The sequence below is a fragment of the Meleagris gallopavo genome, chromosome 1 (genome assembly GCF_905368555.1).
Source record: "Meleagris gallopavo chromosome 1, MGAL_WU_HG_1.1, whole genome shotgun sequence".
NCBI classification, from domain to species: domain Eukaryota; kingdom Metazoa; phylum Chordata; class Aves; order Galliformes; family Phasianidae; genus Meleagris; species Meleagris gallopavo.
In genome coordinates, this window is record NC_139404.1 from 60,478,160 (window position 1) to 60,505,081 (window position 26,922).

A 26,922-nucleotide genomic window follows, 5' to 3' on the forward strand; every position below is an offset into this window, starting at 1 on the left:
AGTAAGAGGGATGTTTATCAATATAATTGCATTGAATTATAGTGTTAGGAAAAAAAGTATTGTGTACATTTAATCAGTAAAAAATCCAATGGCAGTGTTAGATTTTCACTGACTGGAAATACGGTTTCAGAGCAGAAATAAGAAAATGATAAACCTGAAAAAGATTTTTGTGCCTGAAACATTTTTTTTCTAGTTATATTAGTTGACTCAACAAAAGGTGTTATCTTTACCCATAAACTTTGCCTGAATTCTACTTAGCTATGTAATTGTGAACATGATTCTATCAGATCTCTTAATAAAATTCTTGATTACATCTTTCAGTCTCTCCCAAATGCTGATATGTTCTACGCATACACTGAAGATTTTCCTGCTGTAACAAGAAACAAAACACTGTGAAACATCCTTGGCTTCTTTTGCCTTTATTTATTTAGCATATCAGAAATCATTGGCTTCTTTCAGAAACATTCCTCTCAAAGTTTAACTTCACAGTTTTTGTTTTTGCTTTCACCCCCACAGTAATTTAATTATAGCTTAAAAAAAACCACACTGATTTTTAAATTATTTTTTAATACCTGTCTTTTTTTTCACGAGGTCACCATTTGCGGGCTAGTGTTGAAGTTCTTAAGCAGTTCTGCTACCACAACTGTGTAGAATCACTAAAACGTGGTTGCGAGCTGTTACTTTAATGCAGTCCTTATAAACTGCCATGAAGTGATTTGATCCATCTGGTTCATTGTTTACACTGTCCAAAATAACAGTGAAGACAGAGCCTACCTATTATCTCCCATAGGTTAATAAGATATACCAGTAATTATATCTCACCTAAGATAATACCTTTCCAACCACCTATTTCTGGTAATCACCATTTAATTTGGTAGAATCAAACAGCTGTAGCTCTATAAGAGCTGTTTTCCAACTTGTTACAGAGAAGAGGACCTCATTTAATTAAATCCAGAATGAAAATTTCCCTCGGATAATTACATAGTCAAGACCTCATTTTTACACCTCACCTGGCATGGGAGCTCTTGTCATGAAATGGAGTCATCACAAAGATGTGTTACTGTTGCTGCTGCTAAGATGCTGGTAGCAAGCATGAAGAGTGCCTGGATTGCGCTTGGTCAGGGTAATAGCATATGGGGGGAGTTCTGGAGAAAGGCAATATGTCCCTGGTGCCAAAGGGGATGCATTTTTGGAAAATGTGTCGTGTGCATTCAAATTAGTTTGTTTGAGATCATTGTTGAAAAAGGAGCAGCTCTGGATTTCTACTGTATGTGTATCTGACTGACAAAAATATATTTGTTACGGATGTATATTTTGCTACGTATATTTTTGTTAACAAAGAACATTTGTGTTTGTTAGGCTCTGATAAATGAATTTGCATCATTAGATGTAGTGCAGATAAATTAAGATTGTGAGAGTGTTGTGGCAGTACTGAATACTGAGGCCTACAACAGATAAAATGGTGATGCAAACAAGATTTCTTAAAGTAACCAAATAAGCAAGGTGAAATTTCTGCCTGACTATTTGGTTGACCATGTTTACTTGTTACTAGCATTATTTGGCTGTCAGATGCTTTAAAGTAGACTTCCTTTCAAACTAAAAATTGGCTTTTATCTTGTCTTATTGAGGGTCCACAGTGCTTCTATGCTTTAAATGTAACGTCTTGCCTCTTACTTAAAGTTAAGAGCAATTAAGAATGATTTTATTTCTTCGTTTTGACCTTCATACTGCTCTAGGTTTTGTGGGTATGGGAAGAAAGGCCGTATTTATGTAAGTGTGCCAGAAGTTGAAACTTGGTAACATTTGAAGTGTTGCGCAAACAACTAGCACAATCTATGCCTGCTGTTCAGAAGGGATTGATTTGGGCGAGGGCAGCTTCCAGCAGACACCCGATAGTAGATTTAAGCACTTTGAATGAGATTTTTGGAGTAGGAGCTACAGATATTAGCACCACAAAACTCCAGTGAGTATCAGAGTCTGGTTTTATTACACTTGTGTCAATTTGTTTCCCCAGGTGAATTCTGAGAGCTGTGAAGGTGTTTGGCAGTCCCTCTCCTACAGTCTGATTTTGTCATTTTCTGGTGATGCTGTGCTATGTCTTCTGTCAGATTAAATTTTCAGGCATATTACCTCGCTTGGCAGAAACATGAGCTACAGAGATTTTTCAAAGAAAAACTTCCCATAACCAGTAATAGGCCAAGGTTTCTTTCTTCCTGTTGTTTTTCCTGATGATCTGCCTAAATGTGTTAATTTTATTAGCATGATGAATTCACCTCCTCTGACCTGCTGGCAGCGCTTTCCTGATCCAGCCTAGGGTACCTTCAGCCTTCTTTGAAGCAGGGGCTCATTGCTGGCTCATGTTCAACTTGGTGTCTGCCAGGACCCCAGTTCCTTTCCTGCAAAGGGCACTCAGCCTGTCCTGCTGCTTGGGGTTGTTACTTTTAAGGTGCAGGGATTTGTGCTTCATGTTGAACCTGGTGAGGTTCCTGTCAGCCTGTTTCTCTGGCCTGTTGAGGTCTCTCTGAATGTTTTCTGGTGTTTCAGCTTCTCCTCCCAGCTTTGTATTATCTGTATGCTTGCTAAGGATAGTTTTGCTCTATTAACAGATCATTAATAAAGATGTTAAACTGCTTGCTAAACCCTTAGAAAACTTGCTTGGTCTAATGCTAATCAATAGGATTTCTCTTCTTTAGATGGAAAAGCCATTGTGTTTATTTCTGAGTCTGAAAGGATCTTTGAGTCCTAAAGAAAGGAGAAAAGAAAAAGTTTGGGAGAGGAAATGCTTAAGACAAATTAGTAGACAGGATTATAAAGGAGAGAGATCAAGATTGGAAAAAAATTAGTTATAGCACTGTGTTATTGGTAATGTAAAACCTAAGCTTATAGGCCGGAGAAGCAAGATGCTTGTTGGGTCACAGCTGATGAAATGAGGGGCAGAACAGCCGGAGCTGAGGTGGAATAAGGCCTGCCACAGTGGAGGGGAAGGCAGGACTTATGTGAGAGCAAAACCAAAGGTGGCAAGAAAGAGGAAGCTGCTAGGAACAAAATGAAATAAAAAGGACAGAGTTACTGGAGATCTTGGGCAGAAAAAAATGAGTAAATTTTGTTATTGGAAATAGAGGAAAGGGGAGTGTTGGGCTTTTAGAGGGAAGGAAGTACGGAGCACAAAGATGGGTAAACAGTGTGCCACCATCAGTGGAAGCTGCCCTTCTGCCATGGCCGATTTTTATGTCACTTGAATCATTGCTTGTGATATGACAAAGTAGTTGTGGTTGCTGTTGTGCTCCACATTCTTCTTAGCTTTCCTTCTGCCCCCAGTGCACTTAGAGAAGTCCTTCTTGCCCTTCATATCTCTCACTGTTTCCACTTGCCTGTAAAATTTGGCTTTCTTGTCTCCATCCCTGCATTCTCAGACAGTGTCTATTTGTCCTGGATACCCTGTTTCTGCTTCCATCTTCTGCATACTTCCCTTTTTTTTTCATTTGAGCACAGTCAAGTATTCCCTGCTCCTCCCTATGAGCTTTCTGCTACACTTGTTCAGCTCCTCCTGGCTATCAGAATGGCCTGCTCTTGTGCTCTGACAAGTTTGCACATGGGGACCAACCACTAGTCCTGAGCCTTTTTGCATTGTGAGACAGTCTCCTGTGGGATACTACCCAGCAGATTCATAAGCAAGCTGATTTCTCTCGTGAAATCCAGAGCTGTGATTCCAATATGTCCCTTGCTCGCTTTTTTCTTCCAGGATTTTGAACTGCAGAATATGATGTTTGCTGCAGCCTTGGTTGTCCTTGACCTTCGTGTTGCCCAGCTAGTCATCCTTTTTCATGAATAACAGATTGAATGCCTGTCCTAGTCAACTCATTGATAGTCTGCATCAAGAAATTGTCATCAGCATCTTCATGTGATTATTCATGAGGATTTCATTTCATGATATGTGTAGTTCAAAATTACACATTAAAGAAGTTTGAGTAAGTCTCCAAAATGATTGGGTAATTATCCAGACTGAACTGTTTAAAGTTCTCCCACTCTTTTTATTAATAGGAGCCACAATATTCCCATGCTGACTATGAAGGGAAAAATCGATTTCAGCAAACGTACATTCATATTGATTTATCATCCCTTTTGGTTTTCTAATTTAGTAAAGGCTACTAATGCAACATTACATAAAGATTCTCAGGAGAGTAAAAAGGCTAATAAGATCGGATATCACTGTTTGTTCTGTGGAAGTGAACTGACTTCACTATACAACATCAACAGTGGAGTTATCCAACAAACGAGTATTGGGTGAATTAGCACATCCTTTTGATCCGTGTATCAGAGGGCATAATTCCAGGCAAGTAGACTACTCAAGGCAACTTTTTGGAATACAGGCAGAATATACTGTTAGGATGCAGACATTAGTGAAGAGAAGTCCAAAGAGGCAAATTCTCAGAACATTTTTTCCACCTTAGTATTCTAAGAAATGTTGTGATTATCCCATTATACACATCTGGTCAGAGCACTTTGTAACCTTCTTTCAACTAGATTGAAAATGATTCTCTGGCCACATGCAAGATCTTATGCAAATATTTGTGTTTTTTAAAGATATTTTTTTCATGTGTTGTATGAGGAAAAAAGAATGCCTTATGAAAATAATCAGTTTGCTTTGCTTGTTCATTCTAAATAAAGGGAAGCAAATGAGGAAGGGAAAATGGTTTTAAGTTGGAAAATGAAGCTTATGTCCATCCAGAACTCTAGAAAGTTGTTTTTGTGGAAAAAAGATCAAATTTTTATGTCTCCTATATACGTACAGATAAAATTAGGATATGATATAGAGCAGACTGTTGCATATTTAAAGGATGTTAGGCTTCAGAAACAAAGCTGCTTAGTTTGGCAGTCTATACTTAACACAGCTACACCAAACTTGTAACAATATTTCTTGCACTTAATATTAAATCTCAAGATATTCATCCTTTTAACTGAAACTTTTAACTCACTTTTATGTTAAAGAGATGAAATTGCAACAAGTTATAAAAGAGGAATAATATTCATTGTATTCCTACTGTCTATCATCTATATGCACATGTTCATAATTGGAAGGCACTGCTGACAAGTAGTACACTTTCTTATCCTAGGAAAGGACAAGAAAGCAGCAGTTTACTGAAAAATAAGATGAAATAATTAGGTCATGGAAGGCCCAGGCTCACAGAGACATTTACTGTCCCAGAAGAACAGCTGATAGTTTGCAAGTGAAGATTCAAGTTGTCAGGATGACTATAAATGTTGGGTCCTGTCTCCTACATCCCACATTCCTAATTTTGTGAATGTTTAATGAATTTATCCAGTGAGATGCAATTCCAAAGAGAGAAACCTGTTCTACAGTTCAGCTAAGGCAAGAACAATCTTTGTCATGCTAAAATTGATGGAAAATTCACTTTCATTACTCAGTTTCGTTAGAGGATCAGCTAGATCTTGCTTATGAAGAAAGATTACATTTTGATTTGAAGTACCAGATGATAGAATGGCAATCTCCAAATGGCCATGACATAGTTAAAAATAACTTGTGTTCAGACGGCTCTTGCCCAGTCATCCATCAACAAAGACTGTGATGCCTGCCTGGAGCTACAGTAACTCTAGTTTGATTCAGTATAGAGATGCATCTTTTCCCCAGGGACAGAAAATTTGCTGTAAATATGACCTCTTTCCTCAGTCCCTTGGTTCCAAAGGCAGGAAAGATAAATCAGTATCACAGAAGGGATTCCTCAGGTCTTGTGAGAAAGTAGCACTTGAGCGTAATTTAAATATTATAAGACATAACTCCATGGAAACAGAACTACAAGGTTACTCAGCCAGGCTTAATTCTTGTTTCTTTCACAGAGTATTTTGGATGTCATTTTCTTGGTATACATCTCCTGAAAAACTCACACTTTCACCCACCCTCAAATTCAAATATATGGAATGCTATTACTGCACAGTTTATTAAAACAGCTGAAACATTTCTATTCACAACACTTATTTTGCCATTTGGAAAACAGGAATAACTACTAACAAGTGTAGGTGATCATTCTGTTACGTCAGTCCTGAAGAGAAAACAGGGGTATTACAGCTGTCCAGGGTTTTAATGCTATGCTCTCTGAGCAGAGGAGCTTATGTGATCCAGAGTGTTGTTCTATCCTAGCTTCTGAAATCAGTGACTCTTGTGATCTGGGATGTTTCCTGTCCTAAAGCTTGCTCTTCTTCCATACTGAGCATAAAAAAATCAGAATTCTTTTTTTGGAATTTTAATTTGGCAAAATTCATGTTATACATATGACAGAAGGCCTAGAAATCTGAGCAATTCTGCTTTTCTTCTTGGGAGCTTCCAGTAGATGATTTTTTTGACATTACAGGAAAAAGCAATTCTTACCCTTCCGATAGAAATCGCTGATGTCTCTCCTCCTTTCTCCTCCCATTTAAAAACTTGCAGAATTAATTCAACCTTCAATCTGAGAGTTTTAAATCCAGGCATTTAAAACTTTGCTGTCAAAAAGTAAAAATAATGTCTTATGGCAGTGTTGCATAGTACTTACCTTGAGTAAAATAGGCTAATTCTGAATGAAAGTCGAATTACCAAAAACAGTTTGATAATAACTTAGATGGCAAGTTTATAAAGTATTAGTATGGAATCATAGTTCTCTTATTACAAGTTTTCAAATAACTTCACAATTATTGCTCTGTGAGATGCAGAAATATTATATTTTTCAATTTTTAATTTAAAAAATTGGGATAAAAAAGCCACAATTGGTCAATATGAGTGAAGAGGCAGGACACATTCGGGGTTAGAGGTGAAATAGTTTATCCAGTCCTTTCTGTTGGCCTTTGAAGCTGCAGTTCTGCCTTCTGAAATGGTCTCTAGGAAAAATTTGGAAGTTCAATCTTTGTTTAGGACTGCTGCATTGTATACTGAAATAAATGTGACTCTGACTTCAGAAAGTTTTGAATTAGGTCTCTTCTTGTTATTTAGAGTCTCAATTACTTGCTCAGTGACAAGCATTTATTTGTCTTCCTTCATGTTCCTTTGTAGGTAGTGCTCTGCATGGTCTGCCAGCTGCCTTGTCAGTGAATTTTAGGATATTTACTTCTGTAATTTTGGCTGGTTAATGGAAACCTATGAACACCTATGATGTCTTGTTGTCTGAAAAAGCAGCAACATACAGACTAATTTAGAAATACTTCTGGGTAGCTGGGAACAACTGTGTGGTATTCAGCCACCTGCCCGGTTAAACCACAACATGAAGGGACAGCTGTTTTTCCCAAATCATCCTTAGGTGTCTTCAGGGATTTTACAATATGCGTTACTTTGCTGAAAAATCATCTTCTGACCATTATTTTTCTCATCTGAGAAAGAGATGCCTACTTGCATGTAGCTTTCCACGTCATATTGCTTATCCTAATACTTGGGTGATATTAGCAAAAAGGTACAGAACAGTCAAAATTCACTCAGAAAATGAGAGGATGTGATGGATGAGAAAAGCAGTACAAAGAGACTGCCATGCCCTTTGCATCCCCTCATGAGGAAATCTGCCTGAAGATTAAGAGTGCTTGCAGCCTTGAGTTCTCCAAATCTTCCATTTCATACAAAGATCCCTAAAACTTTTGCTGCAAACCAAATCTTTTCCAAACAAGGTTAGCAAGAGGGCTGCATATCCTCTCGTGAAACTTAGGTTTAACCGTAGAAAGCCACCAGCATGCTGTGATTTCATTCTTGTAACTGTCTCCTAGTGGTGCTGTCTTTCTCCCCGAAACATAGAGGATCTTTGGGGAGGGAAACACAGAAAAATGGATTTGGTTCATAGTGTTACAGTAGGCCAAGAATCTTGGAGGTATACCTAAGCAGAGATATAGCTAGCAGTTAGCAAGGAGATGTCAAATGCTTCTTGTTTCCATTTTTGCATGTTTAAATAATGAATTACCCTGCACTGATAAATCTTCTCTTCCCCTTCTCTCCCCTACTCCCAGTGGGAGTGTGCCTGCTTCCACTGAGCTTGGCAGATGGAGGGGAAAGGTATGGAGATGTCAGTACAAACATCCTGACTGCGTGTGGTGGCTGGGAAATAATGTGTGGAGGACGTGGAATTTCAGCTAAGTCAAGATGTGTCTTGAAACCAATATTTAAGGAAGAAATTGTTCTTTCTTTATGGCATTTTAAATGTGATTTGAACCCAGTAAGCTAACTGGGGGTAAAGATGAAAAAACAAGAAGAAAGTATGCAAAATACGCAATGCGTTATACCTTAAACAGTGCCAAGTACTGAAGAAACACAAAAATAATGTTGCACATTCTTTTTTCCTTTGATTTTCTTGGGGGTGAGGACATCTGGTATATCTCTTTTATTGAAATGCAGAGTATTTTAAGATACACTCTAGTGTGTTCAGTGAGCTCCTGGATGAGAGGTGTCTGTAGTAAGAAAGAAGAAAGGTGTTAAATAATTCAGAGATCATTGATCTTTCTTTGATTACTTAGCTGTCAATGTCACTTGGGTTTTAAGGAAGACCACACTCCCTCATTGTTTTGTAATTGTATGAGTAAGTGATTCTGCAGCACTTTCCCTGTGTAGTACTTGTAGTAACCTGTTGGCCCTTCGTAGGCCGAGATTTTACTTAGCTCATGAACATCCGCTATTTCTCCCAGTATTTCAACTTTTCACTCACGGCCCAGGTCACTCAGTGATAGTTTTGTTTATGTTTGTAAGTAAATTTTTGTTTGCTTTTTCTTTTCTTCTTCTTCTTCTTCTTTTTTTTTTCCTCAGAGCTGAAGATAACTTACTTAGAGAGGTGAATACAGAGCGAGTTTTTTTGACCCAGCTATCTGTGCAGTAAGGGGTCTCTTGATCCCTTCTGGATTAACTTTTAACATTCAGAAGAAATAAAGTGATAAAAAACATCTTCATTCCCACCCTGCTGCATGTGTGATTTATTGTGGGAGCTGATAATTCAATTGGTGGTACATTCGTGACGTGCTTTGTAGTTTCTCATGTCCAGTTTTGCCAGATGTGCAGACCATGACAGGCCAAATGCTGTCTTTTACTTTTGTCTAAAAGGAGCTGATTTTGGCTTTGGCAGTTGTTCTAATTGTTTTAAGTTACAAACAACTTTTTTTCCTTTCTTTTAAACCTATACAAAGGACAGGGCTGCTAGTGTTGCAAAACAATTGAGTCAGAGCCTGTTGCAATCAAAAGATGATTCGTTTCTTGTGTTTATGTGTGCCCTGATGTGAATTAAACTAATCTATTATGTCTGCCTTGTGTTCTTAGGGATGCACTATTTTTATGTGAAGCTTACAAAAGCAGGCACAGTTCACTGATGTTTATTGGTGACCTTGTCTTGTCCTCTGAATTATGGACTGTCTGCTTTGAAGATGGGGAAATGCTACTAGCACTCATAATGGGGATGTTCGTTTTTTGGTAGTTGTTTAACCTCTCCAAGGCCCTGCTGCAGTTTGAGATTTTTTTTTTTTTTTTCAAAGAGAGAGAGGGAGAAACTGAATTATGGGTGTTTGAAGCTGAAATATTTATAGAAGCAGTTTTTATTTTAAAATAGCATTTGTGCCTGAGAAGATCAGATGTACCACTTCAGTATGAAAAACAAAACCAGATTTTAGTTGATATTATTAATAGAAATTGCATGAAACTCGATAATGTAATTTAGTTGAAAATACTTTCTTCCAGTCTAGGCTTTGGAATGTTTTCATGTTAGTGCACGTAAGAAAGAATTTATTTAAAAATCACATGGACTTTTGATTTTGTGTTTTATGGTTCTGGGTTACAAAGACAAATCGTTGCATTAGTGTTTATAAAAAAAAAAATATACAGAGTATCATAGGATGCACCATGGAAATTAGATCTTTCCAATTAAAATATAGGCAAATGGTGTTAGAAAAATAGTTTTCCTTGCAATGGGAAGATGAGCTTGCAAACTTCCACTAATGAAGCACTATAAATTAAGATGAGAATGTGTCCTGGAAAAAGATCAAAATGTATACCTGCATTATTTCAGATCAAAAATTTAATTGATTGCCTATACAAGGTGCTTACAAGGACTTTCAGAATCCCTCCTTATTATCAAATATGGAAAGTAATACATGAAATTCTACAACCATCATTGATTTGATGTCACTATTTAAGGTTTTCAACAGTTTACCTGAGTGAATATAAAACTGCAGAATATGGCCCAGTTCATTTTAAGGTAGTAGCAGCCATCAATACTCTGGTTTCATAAGGGTATCCAAATTTGGGTTACTGCTCATAAGAACTGGAATTCAGTAGAAGGCAACAGGAACGAAGATCTGAACCTAGATATTTTATCACATATAGCAGATGAAATGAGCAAAGGCTACATTTGAAGGAGTTTTGTTTTGCTTTGTTTATTTATTTTTATTTTTCCCCATAATTATCCATTAGTAGTGTAGAATCACAGAATCATTTGTGTTGAAAGAGACCTTAAAGACCATCTAGTTCCAACCTCCTACCATGGACCAGGAAACCACCTAACTAGATGGTTACCCAAAGTCCCACTCAGCCTTACTTTGCAATCCAGATGTGCTAAGGTTCCATATTATAAGATGCTACCATCTTATCTGATCCCATCAAGATGAAGAGTTTGAAAGTATCCTGTATTTCTCTTTTAATGCTCAGACAAAGAACACAACATACTGTGATGCTTTTCAGCTCGATGAAAGAAAATGTTCATCTTTTGTAAAATGCTAAACTGTGACTTTCCAAATACTAACTTAGAGAGATGAAGGTAACATGTCTTTGGCATGAGGACCAAAGATCCTCAGCCTCAAATTAAAAAACAAACAAACAAAAACAACACTAATTAATTTGTTTTGAAGACGGTTTTTGCTCCACTTTCTTCAATATTTGAAAATATTCTCAATATTATGATAACTCTTCTAGAAAAATTCTGAAAAGTCTTCCTAAAACATTACCTACCAACTATGGACACCACAGTCTATCTGAATACAGAGACTTTTCTGCTTCTTGTCTCCTTAAAATTACAGATCAGCTTGGCTTTGAAGCTCTTTCCTCAAAACAATGTGAAGCAGCACTCTTGATTAATCAAGAGAAGGCAGCATGCAATCATTAATATCAACTGTATTGCTTCATACCATCTGTCTCCACCAGCCTGGAAATGAAATGATGGCCTGTATTGTTCACTGAAAGGAAACAGAAAAGTAATTGGAAATACAATTATGATTTACCTTTTACCCCTTACTCTTGAATCCCCATGGTCTACCATTCATTTTGCCTTCAAAAGACTTACTACTTCTGACTGCACTGATTGATCTATTAAGCAAGAGGACAATATTTGTTGTATGCTAAAGGACTGAGTGTATAAAGAGAAAAAGATATTAGACAGAAGATGGTGTAGAATTTAAAATTTTCTTTGAAAGATACACAAACTTTTTTTTCTTTCCTTACTGCAGAACTGAAGAAATGCTTTTCTGTGAGTGTCCATTTAAAATTTTTACTCTCAGAGGTAATTTATGGATACAGAGAGGAATGTTTGCATACAGGAATGCTACTGTCCACCACCTACTCATCTTTTTGTTTCCTAATACATAACTGAACTGGTACGCTGGACTTATTTGAAAATACATTTGATCTTAACCTTGTAAGTATGGTTTTGTTACAGGCAAAGTTTCCAAGATCCCTGCAGTTTAGTCTTCTTGAATCTGAACGTAAGGAACAAGGTCTATTCATTATCTTCAGGGATGTTCTAAATATTAATTAGCCCATGCTTTGCAGTACTTTTAAAGAATTAAATTGCTATATAGGCATTGTAATTTGGTTCTCCACTTTAGTGTCCTCCAGCTTTTCCTTACTCTACTTACCATATTAACTGGAATTTTACTCTTGCAAACTAAGTAGAGTTAGTTATAGTTATTAATCAAATGTGATTTAAAGTAGGATTTAGGGTGATATCAGGTATAGTAAAGCTAGTGAGTGGGATTGCATTCTTCTTCTGGAATAAGTACTGAGCCAACAAATCCATATGCTCTGGGTTTCACTGTGCTGCCTAATATTCTACCTTTCAACTGTAACATACATCTGGTAGCTTAACTTATGGTATTATGGATCTCAGTGAACATTTTAGTAAAGTTTAGAGGACGAAGCTAATTTCCTGTTCGCATAATTACTTTCGGATCCAATTTTTAAACTAACTAAATAACTTCACACGGTATTTTTCACTTCATGTTTCAAAGTACTCTGTGATGCTAATTCAAAAGGAAGCTTTAACTCAAATGTCATTTCTATCTTTGTGACTGGTAAAATGATTTTAAACGATTTTTTGTATGCTCTGAAGTTTTTTGGATCAAGATATTGTGAATATTATTAGTGACTGGATTTGATGCTACTGCAGACTGTGGGAGCTTCATCTCAAAGACTGAGAAACTAAGAACTTGGGGAATCATGAACATATTCTTACTTATGCCAGAACATCAGCTCAATTTTATTACTCCCCTGTGTCACTCTTAGGGCAGGAGTGTGATTCATTGCTTCCATTTTGCTTAATGCTGAAGTGCAGATTATCTTCGTGGTTTTGATTTAACTTCCACTGAAGACTAAATATGCTCTTGATTTCATTTATAATAATATAAGTTGGGAGTAACTTGGTAAAACTGACATACATCCATAGAATTTTGTGTGAGATCTTGTCAAGCTCAACAACTTCACTGGAAATAGGGTTGGTCTGAGAAAACATATATATTTAGTTCTCTTGAAAAGTACACGGATTCCCCAAGGACACGGAAACAAATGTGGATTCTGATTCTGGTTTAAGCCATGTGCTCTTCCTGTGTGAAAGTTCAGGCATGGTCTAGCTTTCCATGAATGATCAGGCTCAGCCACCAGCCTGCTTCCGTTTTGACAGTAAAGCCATCTGCCATAGTGGGGTCGATCCTCTATCTTTGCAACACTTTTGATGACTACATTGTTTTGATATGATAGGCCAGTTAGTCTGCAAAAATCTAGATTAAAAATAGCTGCACGATTTTAAAGTGATTTTTTAAAAGTGGAGGAGCAGAGGAAATTGTTTATATATGGTTGTAGATCTATTTCTGTAGATCTATTTCTGGTAAACTGAAGCTATCTGATACACTAGAATAGCAAAAAGTGGAAGATAGATGTAAGTATAGGCACAGTCATTTCTAACTGTGGTCAGATCTTACTAGCACGTCTTTGGGTCACTAGGCCATGCAGTTTTTTCTTTAGTATTCTTTTTCTATACACTCATTTTGAGAGCAGAAATTCCCTTCTAGCTTCTTTCTTCAACTAATTGATGTATTCTACTTCTAGACATCAGTCAGGCTGCAAAGCAGCAGCACAGTAATGTACAGCTAAATACAGCTCAAAATGTGAGATCTGTCAGTCCATCCCTTGGGCACAAGTCTACGCCTATTCATGTTAGAACAATGGTCACACATCATATTAAATCAGGTACTCTTTGTGCATCCCATGTACTGTGGATTTGCTGTGTGCTAGCTTTGCTGTTGTACTAGTGCTGATAAGGATTCCTTCCTCAGGCTGCAGTGAGAATCAGCAGCCCCTGTTGTGCATGGTAGCTGTTGCCATAAGCACTACACACTTGGATGGGAGAGAAATGGAATCAGAGGGACATAGTAGTCCCATATCATTTAAATATTCATTTTCTACCTTCTTAGATGGAATCAATCTGTATCTTGCGAACCGTATATTTCCATTTGGATGGACTGACCAGTGGTGGTTCAGATCGCTGATAACACCACCTTCCTGTCTTCCTCAAAGTTCAAGCTGTGTTTCTGCAGATGGCAGCAGATGATACAATAACTGTAAGAGTCAAGAGACTCTCCTAGGAGACTGAAAAGGAAAAAAAACAAACCTATCTCTGTCTAACAGTTACTCAGTTAAATAGCAGAACGATCAAGCCATTTGCATTATCACACAGGTAAGTGTGTAAGAGTAAGATTTTGAGCCTTTGTTTCTCTGATGCAAGAGAAGTACCCTCCAGACTAAAGGAATACGGTACACTTGAAAGTGACTGAACCTCATTTCATTGGTTCTTGATTTGGAATCATACTATATCAATGGACATTTTAGACTGATTATGACAAAACAAACACCAACAGTGCCTCCTTTAAATTATGGCAGTTTTTCCATTCATACACTCATAGAAACAGTTCACATTAGAAAGCCCTACCCCAGGCTCCCTTCCAGGCACCAGCTTGCTTAGGGTTTCCTCTAGTTCAACCATATAGATGCCATGGCCCCTTTAAGAAACCTGGTCTAGTACCTGGCAGACCTAAGGGTAAAAAAAAATTTTCTTAATGCCAAGTTGGACCATTCTGTGCGTTAGTCTATGACCATTGCCCCTTGTGTCTGGTTTAAAGATCCGGGTTCTGCCTTGCTCTTGAAGCCTATGAAAAGAAACTGAGGATCTGGAGAGAGAGACTTCTCCAGGGATTTCATCATTCAGGAGCTAGGCCTGAAATATTCATCTTGCTTTCACTTGGTTAATGTCCTTCTAAAGTTAAGAGACTCAAACTGTCTCATAAAAACACAAGTGCATGAGATATAAAGGACATCAGAAAAGGAAGCAACAGTAGAACAAAGCAGAAAAAGCAATTACTGTTTTCTTCACAACTTATTCCTTTTGCAGTATCAAGTCAGACATTTATTCTATTCCCTTCTCTCCCTTCTCTTCTCCCCTCCCCTCCTCCTAGTTAGTAAGATTACCGTGGTAAGCATACTATAGTTTATCAGATTACTGGTTTAATGCTCAAAAATCTGAGTCGGGATTGAGGTCTGAATTCTTTACAAATATATAAGATGCAACTACTATTTATTCTGATTTAAGAAAACTGCAGAAAGAGGAGGAACACAGAGTGGGAAGGAGAGGTAAAGGCAAGGATATGATGCAATTATGTATATTTGCTATGTATATGACTGGCATGAACTTTCTATTCTTGAGTTCTATTTTTATTTATTAAATTTTTTTTAAAAAGAAAGACTATTCATTTTTCTCAAGGATTTTTGTTTAGTTGGTTAGTTTTATGTTAGGAACTTAACTTGGTGTCATGCAGTTCTTGAGAAGCAACTTGTAAACTAGAGCAGACATCTGATGGCATTATAAAATAACGGAACTCTTAAGTATTTATACTGAGGAAATATAAATATTTCCTTCAGAACATGTGGAATTACTGAGCCAGTAAAGACTTTAGAGAAGAGTTGTTTATTTGTTTCACTTTGCTCATCTACATGTTCTAGCAAAGATGGGAGGAAATGAAAGGGGAGATGTAAATAAACTCTTCTGATTGCATGCTGGAGAGATAGTTTAAACAACAATAGAACATTTTCTCAGATTCTGAAATGACAGATTTTTTTTCTGGAGAAACTCTGACTATAACAAACTTCTCCTGCACTATGTTGATTCAAAACCTACCTAACGGTATTTTCTCCCAAATCAAATAATGCTCTCAGTTTTGCTGCTTGGCACCTATTTTTTCTGCTTCGGTTCCATTGGATTTCCACTGGACTAAGGAAGCTTTGAAGGACATCCATTCAGGAGACTACACATTACACGTTCCAAGTACCTGGAATATTTTGCAGCACTCAAGAAGTTTACGAACAGTGATAGCCACACAAGCAAGTTAAAATTAAATCTATTTGAATAACTAAACTGTGCAAGACCAAATCGATGGAGCTGGGGAGGATTTAATTTATAAAGTATTTGGGAATCCTTCCAGGATGCTTTTAATATCTTTCCAGCAAGATGCACTTTGAAACACTTTGTTTTGCATTTCCAGAACTTCTGTAACATTTTAATAAAGTCCCACTAATGAGTTTCTGGATGTCCTAAGAGAACAGTTAGTTAAGATGGAACCAGAGTAAAATGTACAGTTATAAAATCAATGATTTAACCAATTCATTTAGAGTCTATGTAGTGTTTGTTTGTGGTGTTCTGATGATGATTTTTATGGGAATAAAGAGAGATATTCTGAGCAATCTATTGGAATTAATTTTGTTTTCAAGAACGGTTTGAAAATAAAAGCTTTAGCGTACTTCTTTGCAAGGCTTAGGTATTACTGAGATAAGCCTGGACTGTAATCATTACAATTCTGGAAAATGGGATAGAAATCTAACATTGCTATGTATGGAAGTTACCTTTAACTTAGTGCACATTTGAATTGACCACAGAGTCTTGAATAAAGTAAAATCAATTAGCAGTCATTCTAACAGGATGCAGTGGGAGAATTGGTTTAGAGCAAATTTAAGATTACATGAGTTGAAGGTGAAACAGAAAGTGATTACAGGGTGAGTTGTGATTTTATCCGTATTGGAAAGAAAAAATCTTGAAAAAAATCCAGAACACCACAAAGATTGCATTATAACCAGATTCACTTACTAAACAAATGTAGACCTTTGATCTAGAAAGACCCACTGTACAAAATGGAATGCTTGACAATGTATATAAGGCCAATAGTTGCACAGTACTTGCCTATACTAATGTATTAATTTCATCATTTTCCTTGTAGCTTGATACATATGACCATGACTTTTCAGACCATTTTTTGAAATTATTATTACTTTTTTTGAAATCTGTCAGAATTCCAAAGTCTCATCTTCTGTGAGTTTATCCACAATTTTCTATGCTTGACAAAGCAGATTCAGAAGATCCAAAAATCATCTTCAAATGACAAAAAGAAGGAATTTGGTGTTATAGCCTGCACTTGCATCCCTCTTTCATGGAGGTTCAGGTTGAATATTAGGAAGAAATTTCTTCTCAGAAAGAGTGGTGCTGCAGTGGCACAGACTGCCCAGGGGGGTGGTGGAGACAACATCCCTGGAAGCATTCGAGAACTGTGTGGATATGGAACTTAGAGACAAGTCTTAGCAGGTGTGGAGGTGATGGTTTGGACTAGGTGATCTTAGAGGTATTTTACAGCCTTAATGATTCTGTGATTCTATGATTCTCCTTACACTCACTTTATATTTTTTATGGTTGGTATCAATTTAACTGACTAAATGTAATTTCTGCATTGTCTTCTTATTTTGACTTTGGGTAGTTTTCACTGTTTAATAATTAGATCCATGGTGGTGTCAAAGTGCCAGCATCCTGCAACCTTTCTAGTCACTGTAAAGTATTTCTCAACAGCTTGCGTAAATTTACTCTCTGAAGAATCCAGTGCTCTGTAAAAAAAGTCCTCTGAACATGCTGTTGATCTCTGTTTTTGTGTGGTACTTGGTTACAGGCATTTTTTGGTGGAGCCAGGAGTTGAATTCAGTGATCCTTATGGGTCCCTTCCAACTCGAGATAGTCTGTGATTCTATGATTCTACATACTCCTGAATATTTTGTTGAGTAACATTTGAAGATTAGAATGGTAATATCTTTTTCATTTTTGTTGCGTAAGCAATGACAATTATTGAAGATATAATTGCCAATAGTCTGAATGTTTTGTTTGTTTTGTGTGAAAATGTGAAGTGATTGGATTAAAAATTAGTTTTTCATTCCGGATATTCTTGTAGACGTGATAAGGTCATTTATTTTGTTTAACTGATGATTTTAGGATGACATGTAAAAAATGTATTTGTAGTAGTTATAATGAATTGCTGATGATAGGTCCCTTTTTAGCTGTACATTTTCCAATCTAGGGAAGACTCAGTGATTTATATTTCAAAATAGAATCAGTGCAGCTGTTCTTGTTATGTTCAAGACTTTCCCTTAAGCTTTTGTGGCATGGTTACTAACTGACTTTTTGGTTAGAAACAGAGACTACTTCTGTCTTGAAATTCTGATGAGCTCTTAGACCTTACTTAGTGCGCTAATTAGTGCTATGGCCAGACGTCCATGATGACCACAGCCCAATGAATCTTACCTACAGCGTCATGAAAACTGTCACAAGTTCTCCTCAAGCCCAAGAAGCATAATTGCGTTTACATTTTACTTGGGATAAATGTCTCTTGTTGTTGCAATGTATTTAAGCATTTGTTTGCTGCTACACTTCAGATTTGTCCATGAATTTGTTCAGTGCTACCCACTAATCATTCAAGACTAATCACCTATTTAAAACGATAAATGGCAAGTTCTTTCATTTCTGCAATTGGAGTTGAAAAATCACTACTGCCACCACCCACTGAAATCATCTGTATGGATTACAGTTGAAAACTGAGCTAGCTGGCATGATTTGAATATAAACATACCTACAGATATCCCCTTTACTTTCCAGAAGATTCTGCAGTCTGGAAAATCAAAACCTACTTAAAGGTCCTCAATTTCATCTAACTTACTCCTCTTCCGTGTCTAATGACAGCTTATCCTAATTTGTAGCAACTTTCCTATCATAGAATCATAGAATCATAGAATCACAAGGTTGGAAACGACCTGTAAGATGATCTAGTCCAACAGTCTTCTCATTACCACTGCTACCACAAACTAAACAATATCTATGCATTTGTCAATTTTCATTCTTTCCTTTTTCCCCTTCAGATCTAATATTTTCTGTTGTTTACCAATTCTAGGCCTCAGTAGACTCTATAATTAGCCTGATAAATCTCATCATTTTCATTCTAACTTTTTGTAGTTGCCTGCTAGTATTTTAACATACGTACAAAAGATAATGGCTGAAATCTCAACATGAAAAGTATGGCTAAGTTTTCCAAGTTGTGTTTGAAAGTCAGTGTTTCTGACAATAAAATTTGCATATGGCACCGTTCCAGATTTTAAGAAATGAAATCACCCATAAATCCTGATCACAAACCTTACTGTAATCTTTCAGCCATATTTCTTTTTTCTTGAGGAAGTCTTTTAGCTAGTTGTTAGTTTTAAGGGGTCTCTAGCTTCCTGATAGTAGTTTGAATACCTTTAGGTAGGACTAACAGTTACTTTTATTCTAGTTAGAATTAAACCACTAAAGCAAAACTGCCAAATAAAGAACATTTTTGAAATCTCTGCTCATTGCTGTTGTGAACATGAATTTTTTTTTTCAGTAACGGTTAGGAAGGACAAATGGAGAGGAAGATGTATTTCTAGATGACATGGAGTTGAGAAGAATCACAAGCAGCTTCGAGAATGATTCTAAACGAAGCAGTCATGATATTTGAGAAGAATTTGCCACCATCAGTGTTTGATTTACAATAAATGTGTTATCACACAGCACTGGGAAACAGAAACACCCAGCATTTCCATTGTATCATCAAGGCAGTGTGGTCAGAAGTGACACAAGGATTGTTAAGGATGTTATGTTATACATCCATGATGATTCTTTTAATGTACCAAGGACCAACCATTTTAGGTTTCAATGCTCGAAAGAAAAGAGACACTAGATAGAAAACAGAATTACTAACATGTTAACCTTTGAAAAAAGGAAGGTCAAAGTCTTCATGCAAAGGTTGCATTGTATTTAGATCCCATCTATTTATATCGGTAACAAAAATATCCCATACTTTTCAGAGCAAGAAAGTGCTGATTTTTATGGGAAGCCTTCTCCATTAGTTGGCGGATGTGTGAAACCTTAAATCTGAGGGATAAAAATCACTTCACAGAATCACAGAATCACAGAATGGCCAAGGTTGGAAGGGACCTCAAGGATCATGAATCTCCAACCCCCCTGCCACATGCAGGGCCACCAACCTCCCCATTTAATACTAGACCAGGCTGCCAAGAGCCCCATCCAACCTGGCCTTGAACACCTCCAGGGATGGATGGGGCATCCACAACCTCTCTGGGCAGCACCTCACCACTCTCTCTGTAAAGAACTTCCCCCTGACATCCAACCTGTATCTTCCCTGCCTCAACTTAAAACCATTTCCCCTTGTCCTGCTGTTATCTACCCTTTCAAAGAGTTGATTCCCCTCCTGTCTGTAGGCTCCCTTTAGGTACTGAAAGGCTGCAATGAGGTCACCCCGCAGCCTTCTTTTCTCCAGGCTGAACAAGCCCAGTTCCCTCAATCTGTCTTCATAGGGGAAGTGCTCCAGTCCCCGATCATCTTTGTGGCCCTCCTCTGGACCCTCTCCAACAGCTCCCTGTCTTTCTTGTACTGGGGGCTCCAGACCCTGACACAGTTCTCCAGATGGGGCCTCACAAGAGCAGAATAGAGAGGGACAATCACCTCCCTGTCCCTGCTGACTACTTGCAGCAAGGTAATGAAGATCTCTGTCAATGTTTCTCTATATTGGCCCTGAAAAGATTTCACAATTGTATTTTGAACCTTAATATATTTCTGGGGATAAATACATTTCTTTTTCACTTTTGAATAATTTATCTTATTTTATAGCACAAGGCACAACTGCCAAAATACCACAAGCACAACCTACTGCAATAGTATAGCTAAGTAATTTATGCAGTAGACCCAATGAGAGCCCTAGATCATTTAAGAAGTACTGAGACTGCTTAAAAGAGCCTTTCAAATAATTTTGTAAGTAATGCAAATAATTCAGTGCAGAGCTGTGATATGTTCTTGTCTGTTTTCATCTGATTAATTTCTTGCCCCATCTCTATATGTCAGCAGATGGGAACTCTTCCTTTTTGAATCAAGGAGATGTTCTCCACAACCTATTTGAGTGATTTCTTTTCTGAAGATGGACGTGGGTTCTGATATTGGATGTTGAAGAAGCTTTTGTGCCCAGTCTACTCTATATATGGCTGGATAAGAGGGAGAGTACTGTGTTGTACACAGAACAGCAACAGAAAATTCCTTACATGCAGAATGGACTGTTGCATGTTAATATTTCACACTCTACAAATCATCTTTGACACTTTGTAACTTTAAATAGCTGTTTCTCAGAAATCTCTGTCTTGGTACTTTCTACTATTGTTCAGAGTGATTGCAGAACAATTTTTCTCTTCTTAGCATTCCTGTGGATTAGAAAACTAGTATCTCCTCTTTACAGCTGGCCTAAGGCTGAACGCAGGATAATTTGTCCTACGTAGGTCATCTGTTTGGAAGGAATGAGCACAAATTGAGCTTGGTGTAAGATACCCTGGTCTCTGATCATGTCAGTCTCCGTCTTAACCTTCAATCCGCTGGCTGCCATATCAGGCAAGCTCTAGAATCATCCCAATTCTTTTTGCACCGAACAAACTATTACTTGATTTTTTTTTTTAAGATTTCACTTGTATGCTCATCTTTGGGATGCGTGGGTGGGGATCAAACTCTGAAGAAGGCTAGATGTTCTCCCCCATTAGAAGGCCTTAAGGGTTTTTAGAGCATCGGTCCTTCAAAGGTAGTAGAAAGCCTTCTCACTTGCTTAGGCTGGATGCTTTGCTTTGGGAGTCCTGGCCCAGAATGTACACGATCAGAGGCTGTGCAGGGAAGGCCTGTTGTTGTCTTTGCACAAATCTCCAAGCTGCTGCTCTGGAATCTAATAAAGTCCCTTCTGCGCTGCTTCTAAGAAAAAATGGAATGAAGGTGAGAAGTATTGGAAGAAACAACCGTGAAGCCAATTGATTATTCCCTTTTTCTGCAGAGAGTAACACCTTTTGTTCTGTTGTGTGAGAATTCTTGTTAAACATGAATTTCAGTACTCACATGAAGAAAAATCGTAGAAGCACCTTTACTTCAAATGCCGCCTCTACCAAACCTGTTTCTGCAAAGTACTTCTTTTTAGTGTACTCTGACATAGCAGTGCTTTAGGGGAATGTACAATGGTCACTGTTACATCACCTGACTGTCCTTCATTAGCAGGATCTTTCCAGCTTTATCCTCCATCAGTTCCTTTCCACTTCTCCATACAGAAAATTCTTTGCATCAGAAATGCTGAATAAAGAAGCCACGAGCTATAGTACGATTTTATTTATACCAAAGAAATTAATGTCAGCTAATATATTTGTTTCTTGATCTATTTTTTTCTACATTTGATTTTTGGTAATTGGCCCAACTTGTACCCCATTGGGAGAGCTTGGCAGAGAGAGAGGGAGAAAGATTGGAGAGAAAGATTTGTAGGTGGCAGGGACAGCTTGTGTATGAGGCTGCGTGCGGATGTGAGCTGGCATAAAGCACGGCTATGTGGATGTTGGCTGTTTAACTAATGCTGTACATAAACCCTTAGCTAGCTGAGAGTGTGACCCAAGAAGGGCTAATATATATATATATTAACAGCTGCCCCACTAGTGTTTGATTGCTGTGCAAGAGTGATCAGCATGCACTTAATTGCTTCCCCAGAGATTATGTCCATGCCAGGGTGAATCATTCAACTCTTGGTTGACTCATGGCTTGAGAAAATGGAATTAGCGCCATCCAAAATGGCAAGAATTTCTGATTGCGAGGAGAAAAATGAAATGTATATTTACACAGTACATTTAGGTAGGGAAGGATTTGCTGTCCTATTATAGCGGTGAAGGGAAAATTTTTCTTTCTTAACAAGAGGAAGAATTGAATATGAAAGCTAATATATTGCCATTCAACCTCTGGATGTGATCTCGCTTGATCTCATAACTTAAATGGAATAAGTGCGTGTGACATTAGTAGAGAAAAACCAACAATAGAGGACAGAGTATTTTAATTGCACGGAAGAACTCTTCCTCCTTACTCAGAAATAAAGCTGTACCTCTACGTGCTGCCCATGGCAATATGGTTTTGCCAGATTACCTTTTGGATAGCATCTAAGGCGGCAGTGGGGATGACTGGTAGTTATTAGAAACCTCAATGACCTTTCTTTAGGACAAGTGCTTTGGCTGCATCCAGTCTTTGTTAAGCACTTTGCATCTATTCCAGTTTCCCTTGTAGTTCCAAGCGGATGTATTTTGTTGATGCTTTGGCTCAAGCTGTTAGGTGTTGTTGTTTTTTTACTGTATTTGGAGTTTCATCCAAGAGATCTGAAAGTGGTGGGGAAAAGGCTTCAAAAGGAGACAGCAGATAAATCCCATTGGAATCCACGTGCGGGGAAAGCACTGAGTTCCTTCTAAATTCATTTGTAATTAGCAACTATAAAGTATTTAGAATAGAAACGCTTTTCTCCTAGTTTGAATGGAAAACCACTAGGCAGGAAGGGGAAGAACCTCTGTCGAAGCTTCACACACGGGCTGTCCGATGGAAGCTCCGGGCCACGGGCAGCACGGGGCGGCGGTGCGCTGGGCATCCATCTCCACTCGACGCTCGGCCGGGCCGGGTCGGCTTCTCGGGCTGTGGCAGTTTGTATTGTCCAAGTCCGTTGAACATGGCAGCTCGGGGAGCCCGGCTCCGCGGTACACGGGCTGCATTCAGTTCGCGTTTCGTTCGAAAGAAGTCATTTTTGCTCTCTGCGGAGGCTTCAATTAGAGCGGGCCAAATGACAGGGACAATTAAGGCGAGCGGTGGGATACCGGCGGAGCACTTTGGCGTTTCCACCGAGGATTTGGCAAATCCGAGCTCGATTAATCTGTTTAAACATCTGTGCATCCTCCCGGCCGCGCAACCGAGCCCGGCTCCCTCCTCCTCCTCCTCCTCCTCCTCCTCCACCTCCTCCTCCCCCGCCGCGGTTCGGGGCCACCGCAGCCCCCGCCGAGCGCCGCCGCCCGCCCCGCTCCTCGCCATTCCGCTCACGGCCGCGCTCCGTGCGGAACCGCAGGGCCGAAGCCGCTGATCGGAGCGGGGCCGGAGGCATCGCCCCGGCGCTCACCCCCGGCCCCTCTCGTCCCCCCGCTGTCCCCCACTTGTCGAGGCGGCCGGCTCCGGCTCGCCTCTCCTTGACGTCATGTCTGTGGCGAGGCTCCGGCGGGCGCGGTGACGGCACGGAGCGCGTTAAACTTTGCGAGCGAGCGAGCGGCCAGCCCGGCGGCTGGCAGAGCTGTGCGCGGGGGGCTGCGAGCCGCCGCCGCAGCTGGAACATCTGGAAGCGTTCAGTGCGGCCGTGGCGGCGGAGAGAGGCGGCAGCGGGGAGCGAGCGCTGAGGGAGGGGAGGGAGTGAGGGGCTGGGACTGGGCTCTCTTCCTCTGCAGAAACAGCTCCCTGCCAGCACAACGCGCTCCGAATGGCTTTGAAGAGGAGGAGCAGAAGCGTTTGAACATCTTTTTTTTTTTTTTTTTTTTTTTTTTTTCCTCCTCCTTTTCTTGCTTTTGTAGTTGGTGGATTTTAAAGAGACGTTTAACCCTCCGTGGTTTGCCCTGGATGCTTTTGCTTTTCGCCGTTCTTCCTTATTCTTTTTTTTTTTTTTTTTTTTTTTTTCGCCTTCTCTCTCGCGTTTCCCCCCTTCTCGTTCTTTTTTATGGTTTAACAGCCAGAGGTGCTGTGCTAAATTCTTGGAAGGGGCCCGGATGTACTGAGGATGCATTGCAATTTCACTAAAGGAGGCAGTAGTGGAAAGGATCAGTTTTTGGTGTTTGATGCAATAATGGGAATCAGGTAATAATCAAAGGGGAAATTCTGCAGCTCCACTCTTCCTCGAATTTTACCGAGCCGATTTGCGGAGGGATTAACCTGGACTCGTTTTAAATGGTCAATGAAAACAAGAGGATGTACATTCCCGAGGAAAACCATCAAGGTAAGCCCGAGCTTCGCCCCGGAGGAGCCGGCGACCATTCTCTCCCGCAGCCTTTGTCCGCGCTCGGCTCCGCGGGGGCCGGAGGGGACGGCCCCGGCATCGCGTCCCCACGGGGCAGGCGGACACCCCGGGCGGGGGCGTTGCGGGAGCCCCCCGCACCCCCGGGGCTGGGTGTGTCGCGAGGCCGCGGGCGAGGAAAAGTTGCCGCGAGTCGCCGTCGTCTTCTTCCGAAGGAGAGGGGCTCGGAGGGGAGGGGGCCGTGCGGTGCGGCCGGAGACGAAGCGGAGGCGAGGGGCTGCCCCGTGGCACGGGGACATCGGCGCGTTGGGGGGCGGGCGGCCGTGCCGCTTAATGCTTCCCCGGCCCTCCGCGCCCCGGCTGGGCACGGCTTCCTCGGGCACCGGGAGAGGAGCCCTTCCCTTCTCGTCTCTCACGCGCAAGGGGAGGGGAAGGAGAATCATCTATTTACACGCGCACGTCCCGGGAGAATGGAGACGGCGAAGAGCGCCCGCATTGCAATTAAAGTTGAGCTTTACTTCGGGCAGCGTTTCTCCCGCCCGTCTCCTCCGAGCATCGCCCGCACCGTGGGCACCGACCCGCGCCGCGCTGCCCGGCGGTGTCGGCCGTCCCCAGGGCACAACTTTGTTTGTCCTAACTCTGGGAGCCTCCCCTACCCCACCTGGCTCCGCTTTCCCCGAAGTTCCTGCTCTCCGCTACCTGCATGCGACCACCCCTCCCTTCCCCTCCCCTCCCGCACACGCACGTCGCTATTGCGGAGCAGCAGAGCCATTGCCTCCCCTCGGTCAGACGGAAGGAGGTACCGGCTCGTCTCCCTCCCAACAGGGCCCCAAGCCAAGCAGGACCCCTCCCCCCCCCCCCTCCGACCCTGCACCCCACTCCAGCAGGACCCCCGCCCATCAAAAGGCCAGGGCACATATATTGGGGCTGGGGCAGACTTTGGTCGTGGGTGGCAGTGGGTTTCACTGGAAACATTCCCCCCTCCTGACAAAGAGATGATAGAGGTAAAAATGAAAAAAACCGAAGGCCTAGCACTCCCAGCTGCTCTATGGCAATGAGGTGGGAGGGGAAGAAGCAGCCCCTGATCCTGAGTGTTCCTGTCAAGCACATGCATTCAGCAGGCATAATAGGGCCGCTCTTCCTGGGCCAGAGCTGATAATGTGGCCGGAGATCTCAGCCTCCATAGCAATATGCCAACACTATGGCAACCTAAATCCTGCTCCCTCCTTATCAGCTGCAGTGATTATATAATTGGAGGAACACTTTTGCATCTGTCTCCCGATGTGGATTGCCATTACTGCCAGGTGAAAGAGCAACTTCCAAAGCAAACACAACCAGCCAGGTGGAAGAAAGTTCTGCCTCCCCAGAGTGCTCGGGCTGCCATTTATTTCCAATCTATTTTTGTTTTGTGCATACTGTGCTTGAAAGATTAAACTGCTTGGTAGTCAGGAGAAGCTGGTGGCGAGGAGATCAGAGCAAACCAATCGGGGTGTGCAATGAGTAATTAAAGCAACCACAGCTTCTCACTTGCAAGGTGGAGATTAAACATGGGAGCGGGAGGAGAGCCTGGGGCTGTGACATGGGGCTGATGCTCAGAGATGAGGGAGGATCGAGCTGAGATGCTCCTGACAGCAAGGGGGATGCTCCAGGTACTGCCAGCACGAGCCACGCTGTTATGTCTGCTCGGAGCAGTGAGCAGCATGGCTAGGCCTCTGCTGGCTGCTGCTTTCTGCACATGTCTGCTGGAACAGCGTGTGCTCAGTGCCTGTGCGGTGCGGGAGACAACAGTGCCTTACCCAAGGCAAATCCATGGGGTGCGCTGGAGGCCCTTAATCAGCAGGAACTGTGTCCGAAAAGCCGTCATTGACTGCCAGTCTGCTAATTGGGGTGGGTCTGTAATCTATTTCTTTCACACTTTTGAGTGCCTCTCAGTACCCTGGATATGGTTCATCCCAAAGTAAGAATTTTCTCATTTGTTCGGATGCGCACATCTGAGCGTGCAGTGCTTTCAGTGCAGCCTCACGTTACACAAAGAGAAGGGAGCGTGGCAGTGTTATCTGCCGGCGCTGAGATGCTTCTCAGTGTTTATTTTTGCTGCACAATGGACTATATTATGATAACAATCAATTATTCATTATGACCGCAGAATATGTGTTTATCTGGAAAATGTGAAAAACGAGCCCTAAATCCTACAAACCACCCAACGAGCGGCAGAAAAGAGCTTTCAAAACGGCCTCCATCCCATCTAATGCACATGTGGGACTCTGTGTAACCCTAGACGGGCGTCTTTAACGGGCGCTTTGAAAATCTGCCTTCTTAACGTGAAATGGAAAATCGGTTTGCAACATCACGTTTCCCAGCCCTCCCAAGGGAGAGCACGCGATGACTCAACCTGGCCCTCGGTGCTGCAGCCCGAGCCCTGTGGGAGCATCCCCCTGCAGCCCGCCG

The 26,922-nt window shown here is 40.7% G+C and overlaps 1 protein-coding gene across 38 annotated transcripts in view; it reads left to right on the forward strand.

Moving 5' to 3' along the window:
• CACNA1C (calcium voltage-gated channel subunit alpha1 C) overlaps positions 1-26,922 on the forward strand; it is a 473,299-nt gene that overhangs the window by 15,960 nt on the left and 430,417 nt on the right. Inside the window, exon 1 of one of the 38 annotated variants that reach the window (XM_085230198.1) lies at positions 24,128-24,456. The exons of 36 other annotated variants lie outside the window; for them this stretch is intronic. In XM_085230198.1, coding sequence (XP_085086324.1) covers positions 24,408-24,456 — 49 coding nt within the window. In that variant the 5' untranslated portion in view covers positions 24,128-24,407. Of the gene's footprint in view, positions 1-24,127; positions 24,457-26,922 lie in introns of those variants that run through there. One more of the 38 variants, XM_085230193.1, reaches the window with a different exon arrangement.